Below are 24,094 nucleotides of genomic sequence, written 5' to 3'. Positions count from 1 at the left end.
TTTGCTACTATATCCATAGATGCAAATTAAGGCTTTACTATGCAAAGCAGACGCCATACATAAACACTATCCAGAAGCAATGCAACTTGTCTAGGCTTGGTCTCATGTGACATGGAAAGTAGCACAGTAGAATTGTTTTTTTGTGGTCAGTTGAGAATATCTCATAGTTTTTGTGAAAAATATCCATCGTGTTCACTAGGCCAAAGAGGAATAGGACCATCCAAGCTGTTATCAGGATCCAAAAGCCAGTGTCTGTCATGGTATGAGGTTGTGTCAGTGCCCTAGGCACCATTAATGCAGAAGCATATATATTAATTATACAGTGTATATAAATTTTGGAACAACATATGCTGACATTCAGCTGTTGTCTTTTCAGGGATATTCCTGCCAAATCACATTATACCTGAATTAACAGATACATGGCTGTGTAAACAGAGCGTTCAGCTACTACACTGGCCTGCATGCAGTACTGACTTGTCTCTGGTTTAGAATGTGTGGAACATTAGGAAACAGAAAATAGGGCAATGAAGGTGTTGTACAGTTGCATAGCTGAAGACCTACATAATGGATGAATGGAGTGGAATGGAACAGGAAAATTCAACTTGCTAAACTTAATCAACATGTCTTTAGTGCCCAAATGCTTAAGTGTTATTAAAAAAACGATGTTACACACTGCTAAACATTCAAATTCATATACAAAATATGTATACAGTGCCCTCCATAATGTTTGGGATGGAGACGCATTTTCCTTGATTTACCCCTCTGCTCCAAAGTTCACATTGCAGACATTAATCTAAGGGTATTTGCATACATTTTCGTCACGCCATGTAGAAATGACAACACTTTTTATACATGGTGTCCCCATTTCAGTGCACCATAACGTTTGGGACAATTGTTGTCACAGGTGTTTGTGATTACTCAGATGTATTTCTTTAGTACAGGCATAAAACACCTAGACATGCTTCTACCCTTTGGAGTCGATAGTTGCCATTTCTCAACAGCTGAATCCATTATGAGGCTGAAAAGAATAAAACCATTAGATACATCTGTAAAACCTTAGGATTTCCTCAATTCAACTGTCTAGAATGTTATTAAGAAGAAAGAATGCAGTAGTGAGCTCATTAATAGTGATGAACGAACTCCACCGTATTTGTTTCGCCTTGAGTTCAGAGAAATCATGGTAGTGTTCCGAAATATTGCCAAACTCTACAAAATGCATCGAAGTCAAGGGGGACGGACTAACTGAACTAGGTTTAACTGGATTGTAATGGCACAATCATCTTGAAAGTGTCTCTGAAAGCTAGGGAAACATCTGCTAACTATACTGGGCTTATTATTGTGGCCATAAAGGTGGGTTGATTTGTGCAGCAGCAGTGCCAACCACTGTACCACCTTGCCTCCATAAGATCAAGAAAGAAACAACAAAGTCAGAGACACACAAACATATAGTTCATCAAAACAGCGGAAATGCCAAAATCGTAGTCAACTGTCAGAAATAATATGCAAGTCTTTTTATGTTAATGTATGTGAGATACAATTGCTTTGTGGGCTTTTTAGAAAACAGCCCGGCAACAGTTAACCACCCCCAACCCCCACACTGCTGCTGCTGCGGTATCGTACAGGGCAATGCATGCAGAAACGGACATTTTATGCTGAATTATGTGAGAATTTATTGTTTTGTGTCCTTTTCAGAAAACTGAGTTTTTTGGAAAAATATTCAGCCCTGGGAGAAAAAGGGAAAAAAAATCATCCCTTAAAGTGTGGAAAAATTGAAAGTGCCATGTCATGATTGAAGCCACTGGCTTTTTCTGTTTCTTGAAGTCATGAAGGCTCTCCAATCTGTCTGTACTGATGCTTTGCACTTTTTCTTCTTCAAAAAGATAAAAACTTCTTGTAAATAGGAATAATTCTTTCGTTATTATTATTTCATAAAGTTTCCTGTGCGTCTCTTTCTGTTATATTGACATGGAACTGGAAGATCAAACTGCACATTTGATGCAAACAGAGATAACTTGTTATTTATGCTGTATATGTTACGTAAAAATAAAATTTGAGAACCTACATTATATACTTATCTGTTAAGCTCCTTAAATTGAGTTCACCTACTATACGTAATATCAATGTGCCTTTATGGCTTTACGTTGTATAGCATTTGTTTTTATGGAAAATGTAAAAAAAAAAATGGTATGAATACTACTGACACTAGTTCACCAGTTGCCTTAGACCTTTGGTTTCCATGAAATCTGCATGTTCCGTTTATATCTGCATGAGTTTTCTCTGCTAACCCTGAGTTTCTCCCAGTGTTCATATCTGCAGTGTGTCATCCAGTAGTCTAGCGATTCTAACTGTGGGTGCGATTGTGTGCTCTTCATAGTGCCAACCACTGCTTCAACGTTCCTTTGTGAGATCACAGAAGAAAGAACATATTAAGAGATGCGCAAGCTTCGTAACCAGTCTTTAATGCAAATGATCAGCATTATATACCCGGGGGGCAGTCCCATCTAATGTTGGCTGTTACAGGTCTGGGGGATGTCCTCGAAAGCATTGTGGAACAAAAAGTTCTATCCTAAACCTGCAGAATTATCAGAAAATAATTTGACAAACAAGGGCAGATGCAGCAAATTTGCTGCAAAGACCTCCACCGCTGATGACAGCAGAATCCACACTATGATAAAGAAAAAGCCCCAAAATCCTGTCCGACAGATCAGAAACAGTCTTCATTAGGCAGATGTGTATGTATCAGAGACTACTATCCAAAGAAGACTTCATAAACATAAATTCAGAGGCCACACTGCAAGATGCAAACCACTAGTTAGCCACAAAAACAGGCTGGCCAGGTTATGGTTTGCGAAAAATTACTTAAGAGAGCCTGCAGAATTCTGTAAAAAGGTCTTGTGGACAGACAAGACAAAGATGAACCTGTATCAAAGTGATGGCAAGAGCAAAGTGTGTAGCCAAAAGGAATAGCCCATTATCTGTTTAAAATGGTGCAGATGGTGTTATGTCTTTGGTATTTGTGGCTGCTACATGTACTGGCACACTTACAGTATCTTCAGTGATGATGGCATTGCTGGCGGCAGTTCCACAATGAATTCTGAGTGGTGTAGAAACATCTTATCTGATCAAGATCCAGTAAATACCTGCAAACTCAAGTATATTTAGCAAGTCTGATCTTTTTCTGCACCGGTATTAGTGGTTTGTATATTTTAATATAATTTCTTAATTACAGACTTTGGACGAATGTGAATCACTAGGTGCTGTTCCATCAGAGCAAAGTCGTGTTGAATTGGAACAAAGAATTGAGGACGCAAAAGAGAACATACGGAAAGCAGAGGTAAGCTCTACATTTATGTATACACTCACCGTTACCCATAACTGCATATTCGTAACTCTGTTTATTCTGTAGTAAATTGATAATTCACTTGTTTAGAGGTTAACTGTTAAATTAATCAGTTCATACCATCAGCTTGGTAACAACAAGGAACAAAATAGACATTAGCCTCACTTAGACACAAATAATGTGGACAATTTATAAATATTGGTGATTTGTCCTTACCACAATCTGATGAACTCACAATTAAGATTTTAATTAGTGAAATGTTTCAGACTTAATAGCTGCAATGAGAACTAAAGCAAAATTATAACTTTTATTAGCTAACTGGACGGATTACAATATGCAAACTTTCAAGGCAGCTCACGCCCTTTCTTCAGGCAGGTTGCAGTACAGATATTGGAGTTCCTGTGTTTATATATACAGTACACTAGAAAATAAACTAAACCTTTAAGTGGGTCAATGTCAAAAATTAACAGACCTCTTCAGCCTGAGATTCATTTAGCAGGCGATGAGAACAGTGTACTCATTTTAAAGTCACAGAGCTTATGGGCAACTTCAAGACACCGAAGGATAGAAAAGAATGAGAAGTTAAACTGATGCTAAAATGTAACATATTACAACATATCTGGTCATAAAACTCTTGTCTCTATTTAAATCATGATGACAAGAGTTTTATGACCAGATATGTTGTAATATGTTACACCCAATAAAATTATCACATAATTAATATAGAGAAGGTTATAAATATATATAAAATGTATAATTTATATATGTGATACCTTTACTCAAGGTAAATTACAGGATCAAGATACATATCAGCATTTTACAGTTGGAGTATAGACACTGTAGCCACTTAAGGGTGTGTTACTGAACTCCAGACACAACTAAACAAAGACAGTTCCAGTATCAAATAAACTTTTTATTTTAACAAAAGTACCTTTGACAGGCCTCTTCTCATGCAGCAGTGCACAATCCAATCCTTTGGTTTTCTTTTTTTTTTTCTTTGCCAACCATTCCTCCCAGGAGAGGTTTGTTCTTTTCTACCTTAATCCAACTCTCTGGGCAAAGTGGAGAGCTCCCTTTGAAACCTGACCTGGGAGTACTTCCAGCACCAAAGCCATTGTATACAAGAAACACTTCCAGGTCAGGCAGAACAACCCTGGAACAAGGTATTCACCTCCTGACAACTCCGCCTGGTAACCCCCTACGGAACCCAATAGCGCAACCCTGTGAAACCACAGTTCCCAGGTTGCCTTGCAGGTGTCCAAACAGGGGCTTGTTACAAGGGATGCTGCCACCCATTGTTTGGGGAGTGACCTGTGGCTGAGAGGCAATGTCCAACTGGCCCTTATTTCTTCTAGTTTCCCAACTGGGAAAATGACGACTAATCAACCCTGCCAGGATTCTTCTCCGTTCTGGTCATATTTCTACTATGTTGGCCTCTTGGCCAGGTAAGGGATTTCCATCTTCAACAGCTATGATGATAGACCAAGCGTACCAGCACCCCCAGTGTCCCTCCTAGTTGGGACAGGGAATGTCACAGCTCCCTTTCTGTCCATGCATTATACTGGCCTCGTAGCCAGGTAAGGGAGCAGGGTTCATAATAGCTGGGCTGCCAGTTCATCCATGACAGGAGATTATGTGATGTTTTTCTTAGTGTCACACAGTGAGTGGGATGAAAAGGCTTAGCCAGCATGGATCATTTCATTTAAGGCTAATAAAATGCCATAATTTGCATCACTTTGGCAAAAAAGGCCCACTTGTCAAAATATCAAGTGATTCTTCTTGCTTGTATGCTATCATTTTTCTACTTTAACATATCTGTAAAAATTTATTTTTTTAGTTTCCATAAGAAAATGTCACTCCCAGTGAAACATGTTAACTATGTAATTTACACTAATATAACAAATTCAGTTAACTATATTATTTTACAAAATGTGTTTTTAAAAACAATCGTGAAGTCCAGAATAGAATAGTACCAGATGTCTTCTAAAACTGTTCATTGATTTGCATGTTTATAGAATCAGATGTAAATCACAATTTCACATTAGTGTGCACATATAGTATATGTCATGTTATATCCAAATTTCTTCATCATTTGCTTTTACACTATGCATGTTAATTGTAACAGAGTGCAAATAATAAGGCAAGTTAAAAGTTTTCTACACAATACAATTAACCTTTAGTGTATTTGTGAAAACATTTTATTTTTGACATTGATTACGCCAGAATGACTGAACCTAACAAGAAGCACCCCAAAACCAAGCATAATTAAAAACTAATGGCATTTTCCTACCTAGGCTTACACTGCATAAATACTATATTTATGCTGTTTATTTTAAAATTGCATTTTATTTTATTTAGATTTGTGGACTACATATTTTATTTTTCCTTTATATTGTAAAACAAATGTTTTCAATATTTTGTTAACAGATTACCATGGATATTCTTACAGTATTGTACTGTATATAATAATATTATTCAATTAAAGTGTACTTTTGATTAGAAAATTTGTAATTATTTTGAATTGATACACAATTAGTTGTCATCTCCATTGCTAAATCATTTGTGCATAGACAACTCAAGTTCCTCTGGTGTCATTGGTCTCATGTCCTTTTCTGGCAGACAATTAAGATGAAGGCAGAAGCTCGCCTGGACCTGCTGAGACAAATTGGTGTGTCTGTAGATGTTTGGCTAAAGAGTGCGATGAACCAGGTGATGGAAGAGTTAGAAAATGAACGGTGGGCTACCCTCCCTACCCTTTCCAACAATGACAGCTCACACATGGTATGTTTTTGTTAATGTTTTCTAAAGTATATGCTAATGAATTGCTTTTCACTATGAGAGTTTCTCTGAATCTTTTTTTTTCACGCTCTTGTAGTGATGTAATGTTTTGTCAGTTTTAAGTAATACCTTTTAATTTGTTAATGCTAACATACGATATGACCCAAGCACCGCCACAAGTGACAGCCTTTCCAGCAACTCCGTGTATGACTTTATCTGTCTACTTTTTTCTCTATTTCACTGATCACTCCTACAACTTTCTTTTATGTGGACTCGTTTCCTGGACACTTTTTATTACTTTTTACTTGTGAATTTCCCCTTGGGATTAGTAAAGTATCTATCTATATATCTATCTAATGTATGGAGCTGCTCAGTGATGGAGTAGTTAATACTACCTCACATATCCATAGTCCTTGGTTCAAATCTGGCACCCTGTTACGAGGCACGTCACTAGCATTACCACTTATTTGAGGACTATTCCCAACCCCCATAATATTCCTAGTCATACTTGAATGTTCAATTGTAAATTATGGGGGTGATACCTCTCATGTCCACTTACACACTCAAAGAGTAAGTGGGGCCGGGCTGTCGAAGATCAGACGCTGGATGGCTGAGAACCCTGAAAGACCAAAAAAAAACAAAAACAAAACTCCAGTGCTGGTTGCTGTCTCTTGGATTTGAATCTCTCAATGTCTGCATGGATTTTTCTCAAGGTATTCTGGCTTTTCTCTTACAAAACTGAATTAAATAGAAAAACAGTGCTACTAGCTCACTGCTAGTAATGGCTTTGGCCAGATGAAATATTGAAATAAAAATATTGTTACTTAGAGAAAAATTTACATAAGTAAAAGTTAAAAGTATCTGACATGTAAACTACTCAAATAAAAATAAAAAAGCATGATCTGAAAAATGTCCTTGGCTAAAAGTATAATTTAGTTTCTTAGGGATTAAAGGTAACCTAATTTAGTAAATATCAACTATACATTCTGTGCTTTGGATAGTGTAGGCAGAATATACATATAAATAAAATATTTTATGTATCAAAAGACATATTCATGGCATACTGTGCAGTATGTACACATACACACAAAATCTAGAAACAGTGTAATGTATGTGGCAGTTCAGTTTAAAACTGTAATTATTCTGTATACTTCTAACAAAAGCATGGTAAGCAGGTAATAAGAATTATCCTTAACAATGCAGTCTATAGTTATTAATGACAAACCTTGTTTTAGACAGACTTAGGTCAGGTCAGGTTGGGGAGAATGCACTGATACAGCACATTGCTGCACCCACCACACAACGAAGCTGCTTGAGATCCCAGTTGGCAACACCCAAGGTAGACACATGGTCCACTCACACCCTCCAGAAATGGACATCTATCTGCCGCAGCCAGGCGTTACATGGGAGTCCCCTTGGCCTGGTCCAGCCGCTTGGGTCCTCAACAAGAATTAAGAGGAAACAATAAAATCTTACAGGTTTGCAAATAAAAATTTGCAATAGGGGACACGAGATCTGAAACTAGTATTTACATCTAAACCTGCAGAAGGCTTTTTATTCTCGTTGACATTCGGTAAATAGAATCAGCAAAGCATCAGCATGTAGAAACGCATTTTTTCAACTCAGACTCAAATTCATGTGGTTGTGTTTGATTTTTCTGAAGAATATGAAAGTATTGAATAAGAAAACTAAATAGGTATCTATAGCAGTAAGTTTCTCAAACAAATAGGATCATTGAGTGAAGTACTAAATCTGTACAGGTCCTGTATTTTTTTGTCAATTATTATTTGAAAAATGTGCTTAGACAAATAAAATGCTTTGTGTCAGTTGATGATTATGTGTTTCGTTAAAATAAAATCGTATCTCAGAGCAGGTAACTCTTCTTTTTATTATTCATTAGGGTTCACTACAGCAGATAATGTTTTTCCATATCTTACTTACACCTGCATGTGCTCTCTTGCCACTCTTAGGCCTTCCTCTTTTCCTGTTATCTTGCAGCTCCATCCTTAACATCCTTCTCCCGGTTTACTTAGCATCTCTCCTCTGCACATGTCCAAAGCAATGCAATCTTGCCTCTCTCTCAACCATCCAAGCTGAGCAGACTCTGTAATGTATTCAATTCTAATCCTGTCCATCCCCGTCACACCCAGTGCCAATCTTAACATGTTTAACTCTGCCACCTTCCGCGCTGTCTCCTGATTTTTGGTCAGTGCCATCGTCTCCAACCCATATAACATAGCTGGTCTCACTACCATCTTGTAGACCTTCCTTTTCACTCTTGCTGGTACCCGTCTGTCACAAATCACTCCCGACTCTCTTCTCCACCCATGCCACCCTGCCTGTACTCTCTTCTTCTCTTCCACACTGTCTGTTACTCTGTACAATTGATCCCAAATATTTAAACTCTTCCATCTTTGCCAACTCTACTCCCTGCATCCTCACCATTCCTCTGACCTCCCTCTCATTCACACATATGTATCTTGTCTTGGTCCTACTGACCTTCATCCCTCTCCTTTATAGATCATATCTCCAGCTCTCCAGGGTCTCCTTGACCTGATCCCTACAGATCACAATGTCATCTGCAAACATCATACTCAACAGGGACTCCTGTCTAATCTCATCTGTCAACCTGTACATTACCACTGCAAATAAGAAAGGGCTCAGAGCTGATCTCTGATGTAATCCCACCTCTACCTTGAATGCAGCCGTCACTCCTACCACAAACTTCACTGATATCATACTTCACTCGCGCATATCTTGCACCTTATATACTTCTCTGTCACTTTCAACTTCCTCATACAGTACCACAACTCTTCTCTAGGCATCCTGTCATATCCTTTCTCCAAATCCACAAAGACACAATGCAGCTCATTCTGTCCTTCTGTATACTTCTCCATCAACACCCTCAGAGCAAACATAGCATCTATAGTGCTCTTTCTTGGTATGAAACCATACTACAGCTCACTAATCATCACCTTCTTAACCTAGCTTCCACTACTCTTTCCCATAACTTCATGCTGTGGCTCATCAGTTTTATCCCTCTGTAGTTACTACAGCTCTGCACATCCCCCTCTTAAAAATTGGTACTACTATGCTGCTTCTGCACTGCTCAGGCATCCTTTCACTTTCCAAGATTACATTAAACAATCTGGTTAAAAACTCCTCTGCCATCTCTCCTAAATACTTTCATGCTTCCACAGGTATTGTATGTCATCTGGACCAACAGCCTTCCCATTTTTCATCCCCTTCATACCTGTCCTTACTTCCTCTTTGCTAATCTATTGCACTTCCTGATTAGCTATCTCTACATCATCCAACCTTCTCTCTCTCATTCTCTTCATCCTTATCCTTTATCACCTTAACCTGCTGCATAGCTTTCCCAGCTTAGTCCCTCTGTCTAGCCATTCGGTACAGGTCCTTTTTTCCCCTCCTTAGTGTCCAACCTCTCATACAATTCATCATACACCTTTTCTTTAGCCTTCACCACCTCTCTCTTCACCTTACACCTTATCTCCTTGTACTCCTGTCTACTTTTTCATCTCTCTGACTATCCCACTTCTTCTTCACTTACCTCTTCCTCTTTATACTCTCCTGTACATCCCCATTCCACCACCAGGTTGTCTTGTCCCCCTTTCATGTTCAGATGTCACACCATGCATGCTTCTAGTTGTCTCCCTTACCACTCCTGCTGTAGTTGCCCCAGCCATCTGGTGATTCTTCCCTGCCACCCAGTGCCTGTCTTACCTCCTTCCTGAACTCAAACTTTCAGTCTTCATTTTTCACCAGTTGATCCTTGGCTCTGCCCTCACTTTCCTCCTCTTCTTTAAATCCAACCTCGTTCTATAGACCCCCATCCTATTCGGCCTAACAATACTTTTCCCTACCACCTTGCAGTCTCCAATCTCCTTCAGACTGACCCTCCTTCTTAAAATACAATCTACCTGTGTGCATCTTCCTACACTCTTGTATTTCATCCTGTATTTCCTCCCTGTTCTTAAAATACATATTCACCAAGCCATGTTCATTCTTTTCACAAAATCCACTATCATCTGACCTTCTTCATTTCTCTCCTTGATACTATCAGTGCAGTGTTCTTCACTTACGCATTATGCACCAAAAGAGAGCACTTTCTTTAAAATGGTGTGTTCTGGTATCATAGCTTATCCTTTCAGGCAACTGGGCACAAATGCAATCAACAACAACATTTATTTATATAGCACATTTTCAAACAAAAAAATGTAGCTCAAAGTGCACAACAATACTCGGCTAAAGTAATGGATTTGCAGGTCATGGGAGCCAATGTGCTGATCTTGTTGGAGCCTGTTGCTTTAATCAAAATATTAAAGCTGATTGTAACAGACTTGATAAGGGCAATGTAACCTAACAATTTTTTGTTATTTTTTTTTTTTAGTGAAATATTCAGTTCACATTACTGTAGTTAAAAAAAATAAATAAAATAAATAACCTTAATTTAATTTAACCTTAAAAAAGGTCTGAAGCTCAGAAACTATGTTTTATATCATTAAACTGAATAAAGCAAACAAGTAAAACTATCATCATTACCACTAGTTAAGACTGGTTCATTTAGAGAACTGTATATTAGCTAAAAAGCCATTATGTTTAAATATAAAACATCAATAAACATTTTATAACATTTTTATTGTACGGTATTTATAGACTCATTCAGTAAAATATAGAAATGGTAGAGTTTTGTATTTTTTTTAATATCAGAAAAAATAAATGAGGTAGATCAGAAGAGAAAAATGGGCACTATTGTATTTGTGTATCATATGTTTTAGTACAGAATTATTGTGTTTCTATAACAATACAAAACTCATCCATAAAGTATTTTTTCTCTGAAACAGTTAATAATGGCAGCTAAAATACTTCATATATACAGTATATATGCACTTATCTTTATAAAAACATTTGTATGCTTAGTTATCCAACAGGTTTTGATGCAAAATTTGTAATTAATTTTGTGTATTTTTATTGGAGTTTTTTAACAGTTTGATAACTAGTTATTTCTAATATCTGAGATGTAATTTATTAATACAGTATGTTGTGATTGTTTCTTGCCTATCTTAAACTCTGTCATACACAATGTACAAGCCCCTTCCATTTAAACTGGCAGCTACTTTGTCAAAAGTCTTATGTTGTAGTACAGATCACTCCATAGCTAGATTCGCTGAACTTGATCAATATTGGTGAGCTATAGGGAAACGTAAGTCATTTTCAACTCTTTTACAATAAATGCACCGAAAAACTTTATCTTTAATAATGGTAATGAGCTGTCTTGTCTTTTAATATCAATACTACAACTAACAGTTGCATCTTTATTTCTGTACATATAAATTTGCCTCAGTTTTGCAATTAGAAATTTACTGCAGTGTCTTTCAAACAGCAACAAATATTAATTTTATTATTTATGCTGTATTATTATAAACACTCTACTGTTTTAAAAATCAACTTCCATGTGTTTTCATACATTTGAGAAGGAGTTCATATATACACATCACTTTTTAGGAAGCAGAATTAACACCGCATAATAAAGCTTCTTTGTTTTATGTTCTTGAGACTGAACATCTCTACTTAGTTTGGCCAGAGATGTCCAATCTGTACTATATAAAGTATGCTACCACAGTACTGAGAGCTTTCTGCCATGTTGTCCATCACACAGGTATTCTCCATGTGCAAAAAACAAAGTCACAACACATGAGATTTAAGGCAGAATCTTTATCGGTTGTTGGCCAATATACTGGGTCTTTTTAAAGCAGTACACACAGATGAAACCACTGACCTAACTAGAGTGAATAGCAAAACCATTTGCGCACCAATATCATGATTGCCTACAACCCCAAAAATATTTGCTTGCAGTTATATTTTAATTATTTATTGTAAACTTTGCATTTTCAACATTAGCAAGCAATTGTACTTACTAATGATCTGCTTTAAAAATGTAACAAAGTAGAATTGTTACTAAATAAATGCACTTTGTAAAGAGTACAAATATTTGCTTTTAAAAATACTGTGAAAAGAACTTTTCCCTATACAATCTACTCATATCCAGTAACAACCACCACTGGTTTTAGCTCACTAATGTTCTTAGTTTCACCTATGCCACACACAGTATGTCAAATCTTGTTGAAACTAAGATTATGTACTTTGGTCTGATTTGTCTTTAACACATTTTCCTTCTTACAAATGTATATTTGAATGAAAAAATCTTAAATGTATCTTAATTGAATTTAATTGGATGCAAACTGTGAATCTATGCTGATGTGTGAATACTTTTAGAAGACTGTGAATCAGGGTCTCATTTTGCACGCTAATGTAATGTGTTTTCTTGCAGACAAGTGCAGATTTTGAGAGAGAAGAGGGAGAAGAATTTGAAGACAATATGGATGTATTTGATGACAGTAGCTCAAGTCCCTCAGGGACCTTGAGAAACTATCCTCTAACCTGCAAAGTCATCTATTCCTACAAGGTAGGTGATCAGTTTACACTTGAGTGCTGTCACTCCATATTGTCTTAATGTTCACATTTGTACATTTCCAGAAAAACGTGCCTCCTTAACTTCAATTTAACAGAAGTGTGGTATAGTTTATCAGTTGCAACAGCATTTGGTGAATAAATGAACCTTCTATTTTGCATTCATTGTGACTTTAAATAATTTTGCAATGAAGAACACTTGCATGGTTTGCATATCTTATACTTTGTAATTTGTAATAAATCGCCATCCATTCACTTCCTAACTCATGTGTCTGGTTCATGGTCATGCCTCACAACTGTAGAGTCCAGGGTTCAAATGTTCACTTGGACTGTTTTGTAGAGTTAGAAAATTCTCCCTGTGTCTGTGTGTGTGTGTTTCTCAAACTTTCTAAAGACATGCATGTTAATCTCCATTGCCCATTATGTCAGTGAATATGTATCAGTGTACCCTTTTATGGATGGTGCCCATCCAACAATTGCTTCTTCATTGCATCCAAAAGTTCTAGAACAGGCCACTCTCACTTTAAGTGATTTTATTAGATAAAAATAATTTTCAATTTTGCAGCAAAGCCACAATATTTATAATTAGTACCATACCCTTTTTAATTACAGTGCAATGGCTACATTATAATGTGTAGGCAGCAATTTGTTAAACCTTCAACATTAAAGTACAAAGTTATAAAAGCATTCAAAAACTCCCTTTAAAAAAGCATCATAACTTTACCAGTAACTTATGCAACTATATTGTCTATAAGATATGCCTTTGTACTTTTATGATTGCATTCATTTAGAAATGCTGGCAAGCATAACTCAAAAAGGTATCAAAATAGTAATATTGTTGGTTGCACAGATCAGTCCATTTGGATTAACTTTGTGTAAAACAATATTAAGCATTTTGAGTTAGGTTAAAGCTTTGCTTTGAAACAGGAACATTTTAGACCCCAACTTAAATTACCCTGGCAATTCCTTTGCTGTGAAGTAGGCTACTTTCATATTTTAAAAACTATGAAGTGAGAATTCCACAAATTGAAAGTAGCTGCAAAATGTATGTAAGATCTCGGCTGCTATTCCTGTGAAAATACATTTTCAGTTCATTTCTTTTGGCCTTGAAGACATTTTCTATATTTTATGCTTTCAAAGGTTTGTTAAAGATTTCACATTTATGAATTTGACTTGTCATAACAATGTAATTGCAACTTTCTTTCAGTCAAACAATATGAATGTGTCTGCACAGCAATGATGGATTCCTTAGCACAAGATTAGGACTTCATTTGTCGGATTTTATGGAGTTCTCGCTCTTCTCTACAAACTTAATCACACTGTAATTGACTGATCTTGGGAATTACTACACTAGCCTTATCTTGTATTACTCTACTTTGTGTTACTTTTACTGGATATTCAAATCTCTAATGCAGCTGAGGGACAGCTCATCTAATCCCTGTGAAATACTTCATCATGTTTGATAAGTAGGCATTTTGCTAAGGGGGTCAGAAAACAAGATTCATTCCTTATTAGGAATAAAGTGTAAATGCTACAGCCTGCATGGACCCATCGATTAAGAATATAATGTGCCAGGAGATGGCCAAAATAAATAACACGAAGACTGATTACTGCAGAATGCTTTTGTCAACAAACACCAAAACCCTTTTACGTTCAGATAGCAAAAGCAAGAGAAGTGATTAGATAGTTAACGAATTAACACTGATCATAGACGCACAACACATATGAGGATGTTTTTCAAGACGTAGGCATCTACAAGTCACACGGTGCTGATCACTAAAGAAGCATCAAATAACAGTGGTCCATTGCAAATGACTCTGGTTAATATTGAATATGCTACTTCCTACTGTCATGCCTTCTCTGGAGTACAGTTAAATGTTATTTTCTTACAAATAGCACTGCATGCTCTGTCCATCTGTCTCTATTACCACAACATACATCTTTTTTTGGTCAGTACTATTTGTTTGATGACTGAAAACTTTATAAGTTTATAGTAGTTACATGTATAGTTTGTTTTCAATGCAGCATGCAATAATGGCACAATTTGATGTTTAAGAATTATGAATTTGCATATTTTTCTTAGTGTTATTTTAAAAAATAACGCTAACATTATTGTAAATGTTCATGTTATCATCTACTGTTACTAATAAATAAAAGCCAAGCCTTTTTGTCAATAGCAGTGTACTTCTGTTGACAGCCACCAGATGGCATGCAAGAAAATAATCCACTCTAATGGACATTACATATTTCATGGTTTAATCCAAAACAAGTTCAGTATTCCAATTCACAAAAAATGTCTAGCAACAGCTGATGTTCTAGTGAACCAATCAGAATAGCACAATTAAGAAGGAAAAAAAACTTCAGTAGAGAAAAACTTGGCATCACACAAAATAGCCATGGCAGACAGACAAAATACAACGAGGAGTAAGCAACTTTCTGACCTTTTAAATATAAATTTATTTTTATGCAGGCCTCAATTTCTTTTGCTGGATGTAGCTTTAACATAATAGACTTGCCTTAAAAATGTTGCCTAAAAGATTTTTTTTTTTTTACCTCATTGTCCATCAAGATGTAGTGGAGGTAGTGGAGTTAGTATTGGTTTATGAACTTTTTATAATAATTTAATTACTAAAATGTCATTTTACAATAATATTAGATTTTTAATTAAAATATGACTATTGCAATTTTAAAGTACTGTATATACAGTAGTAGCAGAATATTTGGAACAAATCATAAATAGAGATGCTTCAGAGATTGATTCCTTGGATTCAGGTGATGAGGAGCACAACATAGTTAGAACTGAATTAATTGGTAAGTAGAAATGATTATGCACCACATGTTAAATTAGTCGAGTCAGGCATCTTTCAACCCGCTATATCCTAACACTGGTCACGGGGATCTGCTGGAGCCAATCCCAGCAAACACAGGGCACAAGGCAGGAACAAATCCCTGGGCAGGGCACCAGCCCACTACAGCATGTTAAATTAAATATATAGATCATATAAGGAAAATTTGGATCTTCTTTTTTTTAATTGATTCTAGAGTAGACCAAGACAAATACATACATGTAGTAGAGAAATACTGTACATGTTATCTTTTGTGATGGAGAATTTTGAGGTAGCAGCCAAGGCTGAATTAGAAGATACAGAGACACAAGACACTGTAGAGAATGATGAACTAAGTGATACAGTTCTCACTGGTAATCAAGACATAAAATAGTACTATAAACCATTTACAACTGTCAGCATCATATATAAGAAACATTGGAATGAAATGACACAACCCACTAAACCATAACAGTGCTTCTCAAAGTATGTTCCATATGACAGTTTTAAGATGAGGCCAGTAAATGCCAATTTATTTGCCCAGTCAAGTGGTAGTGCAGGTTTCAGGAGTGTCAGCTCAGAAGAAATCAGAAACCCAATTGGCCTTCACAGAGTTTCTATATTCTGGGATTCTGATATATTTTTTGGTCTTTTCAGAAATACATTCAGCTGTGACAGGTTCTTCCAGTTATGACCACATGCCCAACATTGATAACAAACTATGACTATTGTGACAAATGCAGCATCCATCTATGCTTTTTGGCAAACAGAAACTGTTTCATAACAGCTCATCGCAAATAGACAGGGTTCATCCTATCTAGGATCTATCATCCTACCGAGGAGGCACATCTATAAGTAGAACCTACTAACTCTAGTAGTAGCAGTTGGGGTTTATAGGCCATCACAGGATTTGTTTTGGAGGTCGTTAAAAAAACAGACCATTCAACATTGTCTAAGTTGCATTTTATTTAAAATCAACACAAAGTTTACAAAGTTCAAAAATGTATAATTTTTGTTGCACTTTAGTTGCACTGCATGGATCACTTTTGCTGACAATATGTTAATGAAAGAATTGAGCACAATGTTTTTACAAACATAATTAAAAAATAAAGAAACAATATACAGTATTTCTTGTTGGTTATTTTTCAGGCCTCTCAACCTGATGAACTGACTATTGAGGAGCAAGAGGTTTTGGATGTAATTGAAGATGGGGACATGGAGGACTGGGTAAAGGTGTGGACAATTTAAACCTTTTTTATTTTTTTTTTTTATAACTATTTTCTGTTTTTATTAACTGTGGAAATAAGCATTAAGGTGTATGTGTAAATATGTATATATAGAGTTAGGTTCATCACCCATTCATAACATCAAGAATAAAGTTGACTTGCCTGTGTCCACTCCCTAATTTTACTCCCACACGACACAATTTTTAGTCAGGACCATCTGCTTTTCCATTACAATGAAGACCTCTACTATGGAGTCAATTAATAAATTATAAAAATGAGTTTACAAAGCTTCTGTTATAGCATATGTTACCTGAGGATTTTCATTGTTATCACTAGTTTTTAATCTGCCTTACCTGGTCTTCAGCTTGTTTAGACAATTATTTACTGTTGAGCACACCCGGTATAAGTAGCTAAAGAATTGCACTGTTATTTGCCCTAGTATCTTCTCTGCTCATTGTTAATCTTCATTGTTGAGATTAAAATTAAGAAAATAAAATTCACAAGAAAAAAATTAACTAATAATAAAATTAAATTAAGAGTTAAGCATATAAAACTATGGTAAAAAAAAGATTTCTCTTTGCCCTATAAATGTAAATCTGACACTACTATTCTTATCTTAAAGCAGTAAAGAAAAAAAGTCCCTCTATTTAAACTGGGGGATGAAATAAGTCACTGAATGTGATGAAATGATGAAAACCTTCTTATTTTTGAGTGGTAATTTTTCAGCTTTGATTTTGTGATGTATTCAAAAACTAAATGTTTGCAATGTATCCTTGTTGCAACACTGCATAATATCGTTATACATGCAGATGTTCAAAATCCATTCAGTAATTGTTCAGATTTACTCTTGTAATTTTAACAGGCACGGAATAAGGCAGGGCATATAGGTTACGTCCCTGAGAAGTACCTTCAGTTCCCTACATCCAACAGCCTGCTTAGCATGCTTCAGTCCCTCGCTGCACTTGATGCAAGATCTCACACTTCAAGCAACTCCACAGAGCCTGAGCTGGCATCAGGCAGTGTGAATGGGGATACAAACAGTAAGTCAAATTTTTAATTTCTAAGATGACTTAATGTAATATTCTTCAATTTAAATGTTTTTTTTTAAGATTCTTGTGTTTTTGTTTATATTTTACAAAAGTCTATTTCCCGTTCTTGTTGTGCTTTCACAGTGACTTTTGTCAAGGCTCTATATGACTATGAAGGTCAGACCGACGATGAGTTATCCTTCCCTGAAGGTGCTATTATTCGCATCCTGAATAAAGATAACCAAGAAGATGATGGGTTTTGGGAAGGAGAGTTTAATGGTCGTATTGGAGTCTTTCCCTGTGTTCTAGTGGAGGAACTAGCAAGCTCAGAAAATGGAGATTCCCAGTGGATAGGGGACACACAGGTAATAAAGCTAAATTCTTCTCCAAGGCTGGACCATCAGCAGTTGTGTTTTTTATGTGTGATGGGGATCCAAAAATCTTCAGAATCAGTCAATAGCACAGAAATAGTGTAGTTCTCAAGTATGGCACTAGGTGTCATATGCCTGCAGTCTATAGTGAACCTTCTTAGCATTAGACCAGGGGTGTCGCACTCCAGGCCTGGAGGGCCGCAGTGGCTGCAGGTTTTCATTCGAACCCTTTTCCTAATCAGTGACCAGTTTTCACTGCTAATTAACTCCTTTCCCCTTCATTTTAATATCCCTGTTTTTAAGGATTCAGTCCTCTGAATTGATCCCTTTCTTCATTAAATGACAGCCAAAAAGAAATGAGACAACAGTTGAGCAGCTAAACTGGGATTTCAAACTCCAACCAATCTCTTAATGAGAAGAATTCTCTGAGTTAATTAAACTCGTTATTTAATTCCACAGCTTGTTGCTGCTCTCATTCTGCCACAGCAGTCATTTCCAAAACTGTTGAAGTTTTGGTGACCTAAGAGATCAACCTTAATGAGACCTTCACCTTTCTTTATTTTCAGATATTGTGAGATAGGCACAGGTGAGCTGGTCATGTGGCGGCTTGTTTTGTGTCTTATTTTTATTTGGCTGCTAATTAAGGAAAAAGAGACAACTAAAAGGCCTGAGTCAAGCTGATTCAGATTAAGGCAAAAATAAGTACATTAGCAGCTAAAACAGGATCACTAATAAAGAAGATGGTTAGAATGAAAACCTGCAGCTACTGTGGCCCTCCAGGACTGGAGTTCGACACCTGTGCGTTAGACTCCTGCATCACTCGAGCTTTAACAACAGTGCTTAAAGCTTTAGCCCCGAATATCACATGGGCAACAGTACAGATACTTTTTGTGCAAGACCCGAGGATTACTCAGGCTGTAAAAGTGCCAGCAGCATTGGTGCCGAATGTTACTCAGGCAATTGTATTGGCATGACTTGCGTAGGCATTAGGCCCGAGTGTTACGTGGGCAACTATGTAGATGCGCCTTCTCCTAGCATCATAATGGCGTCTCGTAAGAAATGCCTCTCATCAGCAGTAATGACAAAGTAAATCTGTCCTTAGGCAATGAAATTGAAACAATCAATGAAACCGAAAGTGATTCTGGTTAATCCGAAAGTGACACATTACTCGCACAAGTGCGGTGTGCTGTTCATATTATTATTATTAATAATCATACTTGTTAATTATTTTATTATTGTATTTGTATCATTATATTCTTTCTACACTCTGACTTCGTACTTTTAGTATTTTGCATGTTTTACAATAGAAAGATTAAATTTAATAAAATGTAATTTTTCAAGCCAAAAAAATGCAACACTTTTACATGTTTTTTTGAGAAAAAAATGTAAATCTAAGGAGGTTAATCCAATGAGTGACACTGAGCTGATTTGTATTTTTGTGTCATTTATTCTAGAATGTTGAACATCACTTCAGCTTACCCCCTCATGCCAAAAAAAACATATCAAACATCCAGATAACAATGATCGCATTTTTTGACATTGATAAACTTGTTTATATATAATTTGTTTCATCTGAACAGATAGTTACTCAGCAACATTACACTGAAGTGCTGAGGTGTCTCCAGGAAAGCGTCAGGAAAAATAAATGAGTTATGCATGCAAAACAGCATTTTGCACCATGTCAATGCAACTGCACACACTGCATTCTCAGTCAAGGAATTTTTGACCAAAAACAATGTGTTAGTTGCTTTCCAACCCTGCCCCCAGTATTTGCAAGATCATGCTGTCTGTGACTCTTTTGTCGCCAAAATTAAAATTGAGATTCACATGAAGATAATTTGCTACCATGGAAGAAATCCTGGAAAAACTGCAGGAGGCTTCAGACACAGTAACAAAAAATGAGTACAGGAAATGTTTCCAGGAATGGAACAAGTGTCAGGACATTACATTATAGCTCACAAAAATACCTGACCAAATTCAGTGCAAGAAATCAGAAAATACATTTTTACTTTACTGCAAGCAAAACAGCTTTTATTGTCAAAAGTGATTGATGAATTGAAAGCAGCAAAGGTTTTGGTACATTATTGGTTTTGTGACATTGTATGGTATTCACAGGTTTCTGTCAATTCTTTGTCATTGTTATTATGTAGATATTCAATTTGCAAACAAAAACACACAGCCATGAAACTAAAGTAATGCTAATACTGTAAATGATGGTAAACACAGCCTGTCAATGCATGTCTTGTTTTATTTCATGGGAAGGAGAAAGAGAGAACACATAATGGTAATTCCATGTGCCCTTTGTATTATGATATATAACACATACGCTTCTAAACTAATCCAGTGCACCCACCATATCATTATTCAGTCTAAATTAAAGCAAATTGTTTTACAATAAAAAAATCATGCATGTGAGTATTTACTTGAATACCTTGTATGTGTGGGTTTTATTTTTTGGGTATCATTTTGACTTTATTGAATAGTTTTTTTTTGTTTGTTTTTTTTTTTTTTAAAGCTTGTTATTTAAAAGATCTGTTAAGTTATCATCCCTACCAGGTGACATAAAGCAACTCCCTGTGCTAGAGGCTAATTCACCATCTTTTATTTAAAGAGTCTTTTTGTAAACATGAAGTGAATGTTAGGAAACTGTCAATCAGATTTTTTGCAAGCCTTAATTGAGGTGGAAATAGCTATATCCTTCCTCTAATAAAGATGTTTACATTTCAGGATCATAACTAAATGCATTTTCTGGAAGTGCCAGCTTTTTCTCAGTTTATTTTATATCTTGGGCGGATGGAATGGTGGAGTTTGTTTGGGTTTGTTGATTGCTCCAGCCTTACAAGCATTCATCACTGACCTCATTCTAGCGATTGCATAAAGAAATTCAGAATCCAAATCAGTGTATCTATAATGATACAATTTCTGTAAAATACATTAAACACACATGAAACTTTATTTATAAAAAAAAAAAAAAAGAAAAGTAAAAGCATTTATTTTTCAGGTATTTGCTGTTCATGGAATCAACAAAATATTTGACGAAGTGAAATGCGTTCCCTTTGCTACCACTGTACTTCACAGTTTTATGCTTTTGTAATTGATTTTATTTTATTTCATGTGACTTCCCTCAGTCATTATACATTGTGATTCCCACAATGCAAAGACTGAGCCACACTAGTATTTTGTTTTTGTTTTTTTGTTTTTTTTTTGTATCACTCTATATGTGATGTTTTTAAACCTACTCTGTCTTACAGATAGTCTTATTCTGCATTGAATTGTCTTTCCAACAATCATAAATAATAAGCACTTCTCTCTTTGCTAGGTAGAGAAATTTTCAACAACATGTATGTCAGGCAAGGTTATTATAGTTTTACCTTTTTATATTAGTTTTTATTTCTATATTTTTTCTGAACTTACTTGGAAATTAAGTTTAGTTTTACTTTTCCTTCATTGTGTGTTTTTAGTTTTAATTTAGTTTTTATTTCATAAAGACATTTCTGTTTTATTTTTATATCTTTTAGTTTCAGTTTTAGTTTTAGTAATTATAGTATGGTTAAAGAACTGCTGTGGAGTTTCATTTTATGTCACAATCAGACAGAACTGTACACTTAATAGGTTAGGATTTAAACTTTTTTAAAGGTTACTACACTACATGGTTTACTATCTGGTTTTGTTTTTGTTTGATAAAAGCAAGCATAATCAAAAACAGATACTGAATATGAACAATTTTATACAATGTTTTAAATTTCCAAATATTTTCTATGTCATTTGTCCTGTTGACACTTTTTATCTTTTCTTTTATTGCCCAGAATGGGCCAATTTTTAATGAAATTTAGGTGAATTTTAAGGTTTGAGGGTTTTTTTTTTTTTACTCTAAATGTCTACAGCACACAATGTATCTTGCTCAAAGACAATATGCTTATGATGAATGCCTTCAATATTGCATTCAAAAACCTCCCGTGCTGGGTTTTTTTATTTTCTATCAGCCATATTGATCTCTGATTCCATCTCAGGCACATACAATTTAAAGACAGAATTTTGCCAACTGCAAGCCTCAAAAGATATCAAAAATCATAAAATAGATTCTACTGTGTTCTGACAGGTGTGAAAATCATGGGGGCTAAGGAAGAATAGGGCTCTTAGACTTGATCAGTGGGCAGACCTCACTGGCTGTGTTGAGGGAAACAAAGAAGAACAAGCATGTTGTGTCAATGGTAGCGGCAGTGAGACTTAAATAGCCCATCATAAGAACAATAAACCCTTAATGAGCAGAGCAAGAGTAGGTAATAGGAGTATGGACAGCCACAACATGACTAAGAAAAGCATCTTAGATTAGGAACAATATATGCATTATTCAGACCTGTTTATTCAGAGCAGAATGGCAGCAAAAGTCGAGCCTACCCCAGCAGGTTTGGTATGCAACATGTGTGATATGGCTGATGTTAAGAAGAAAAAGAATATGATATTTCAACTATCTATTTTAAAAGAGAGAGAGAGAAATTGAAAAAAGAGGGACAATATTTTAAAACATAATTCTGCTACTGGATTATTTTTACAGTATCAGGTATTATGAGCTGTGAATATATACTAAAAAAGATAAATTAATAAATATAGAATACATACAGGAACACATTAGTATGTTTAGATTTTCACCAGTTGGAAGACTTTCTTCACCTACCTACCTGTAGTTCAGTGGAGACATTGCCAACTCAGGAATTTTACAAGGTTTATATCGCTTTGTTGTTAAATATCTTTTTTAAAGCAAAAGTGATTGGTCAGTAACAATATGCTGATCTTGTATGATGACCTAGTCAGTCTCTCGATCAGTGCCATTTTATTTTCAGAAAGGATTTCTCCTGTGCGAAGTGGCAGGTGAATTAATGTCAACAAAATGCAGGCACCTGAGAAATAAAATGAAACGTTACTCACAATTACTCGTGATTTTTCTGTCCATATGGTAAAGGTTTTGTTGGCCAGCACATTCTGATTTCAGACGTTTGAATTACATCTTGATATACTGTACAAGAAGCTCGGAGAAATGTAGCACAGTAAATCACGTTCTATTTCACACGCTTTATGCGCCTGTAGTCAGCTTGCTCTGTTACCACAAATGCTCTGTGATCTGCTACTTCCCTCTGTCTCCAACCGCCATTCACTGGACGAGTATGTGCGGATGGCTCGTGGTGGATGACTTTCTATTTTAGAGTTAAAAGTTACAAGGGTTAAAGACTAATGGCAAAAGTATTCATCCAAAAACTAACAATATTTTTTGTACATTATTATTTTATTTCAGTTAGTCTTTCCAGCTACTTTAATCATTTTCTTTTGTTTTAGCTTTTCATGTCATGTTAATTATTTCAGTTTACGAACTTGTTTTTTTAATTATAGTTTAAGTTTTGATTTTAGTTTTCGTTAACTATAATAACCTTGATGCCAGGTCCTCCTAAACTCTTGACTTGCCTCTAAAATGGAGTCACTTTTATACATTGTGTACAGGGAGAGATGTATAAACTAACACTTGAGCTGTGTGTTTTGTATTTTTTTTTCCCCAAGTAATGATTAAGTTTACATGAGGCATCTGCATCTTTTGTAATATTTTAATTTCTAAATAATGTCAAATAATCTAAAATAATTCTGCAACTATCACTCTGCACCTCTCAAGTTTAAAGGGAAGCTTACTAACGTGAACATCATGATTGGAGGGTATGTGGGATGATGCAGTTAACAAGGCTTATTTTCTGCTCTTTCAACAATGAAAGCAGCAACAGCCTGAACAAATGCATTAGTGTAGGTTTTATTTTGGATATATTTTAAACATCTGTGTAGTAGTACTCTCGCAAATATAACCTGTATGCACGCAAGGTAGTCTGTTAACCAGTCTTTAGTGAGCTGTATTCGGTAAGTCGCCATGAGTGTATTGTGAGCACAGTTCAAGTTTGACTCAGAGTTGGTTAAGGCTGGGAGACATACAAGTACAATAAGAACAAGGGGCTAAAAATAAATGTTGGTTTGCTTGATGACAATGCCCTGGCACTTT

The 24,094-nt window shown here is 35.8% G+C and overlaps 1 protein-coding gene across 2 annotated transcripts in view; it reads left to right on the top strand.

The window, feature by feature from the left end:
• Positions 1-24,094, top strand: part of LOC120523191 (F-BAR and double SH3 domains protein 2-like) — a 233,679-nt gene that overhangs the window by 202,011 nt on the left and 7,574 nt on the right. For both annotated transcript variants that reach the window (XM_039744241.1, XM_039744242.1), the window contains 6 exons: positions 3,230-3,334; positions 5,960-6,121; positions 12,471-12,605; positions 16,585-16,668; positions 17,524-17,701; positions 17,834-18,054. In XM_039744241.1, coding sequence (XP_039600175.1) covers positions 3,230-3,334; positions 5,960-6,121; positions 12,471-12,605; positions 16,585-16,668; positions 17,524-17,701; positions 17,834-18,054 — 885 coding nt within the window. The remainder of the gene's footprint in view (positions 1-3,229; positions 3,335-5,959; positions 6,122-12,470; positions 12,606-16,584; positions 16,669-17,523; positions 17,702-17,833; positions 18,055-24,094) is intronic.

Source organism: Polypterus senegalus, chromosome 2, assembly GCF_016835505.1.
Source record: "Polypterus senegalus isolate Bchr_013 chromosome 2, ASM1683550v1, whole genome shotgun sequence".
Classification (NCBI taxonomy): domain Eukaryota; kingdom Metazoa; phylum Chordata; class Cladistia; order Polypteriformes; family Polypteridae; genus Polypterus; species Polypterus senegalus.
Note: the sequence above shows the minus strand (reverse complement) of the source record. Positions and strands in the feature narration are given on the sequence as shown.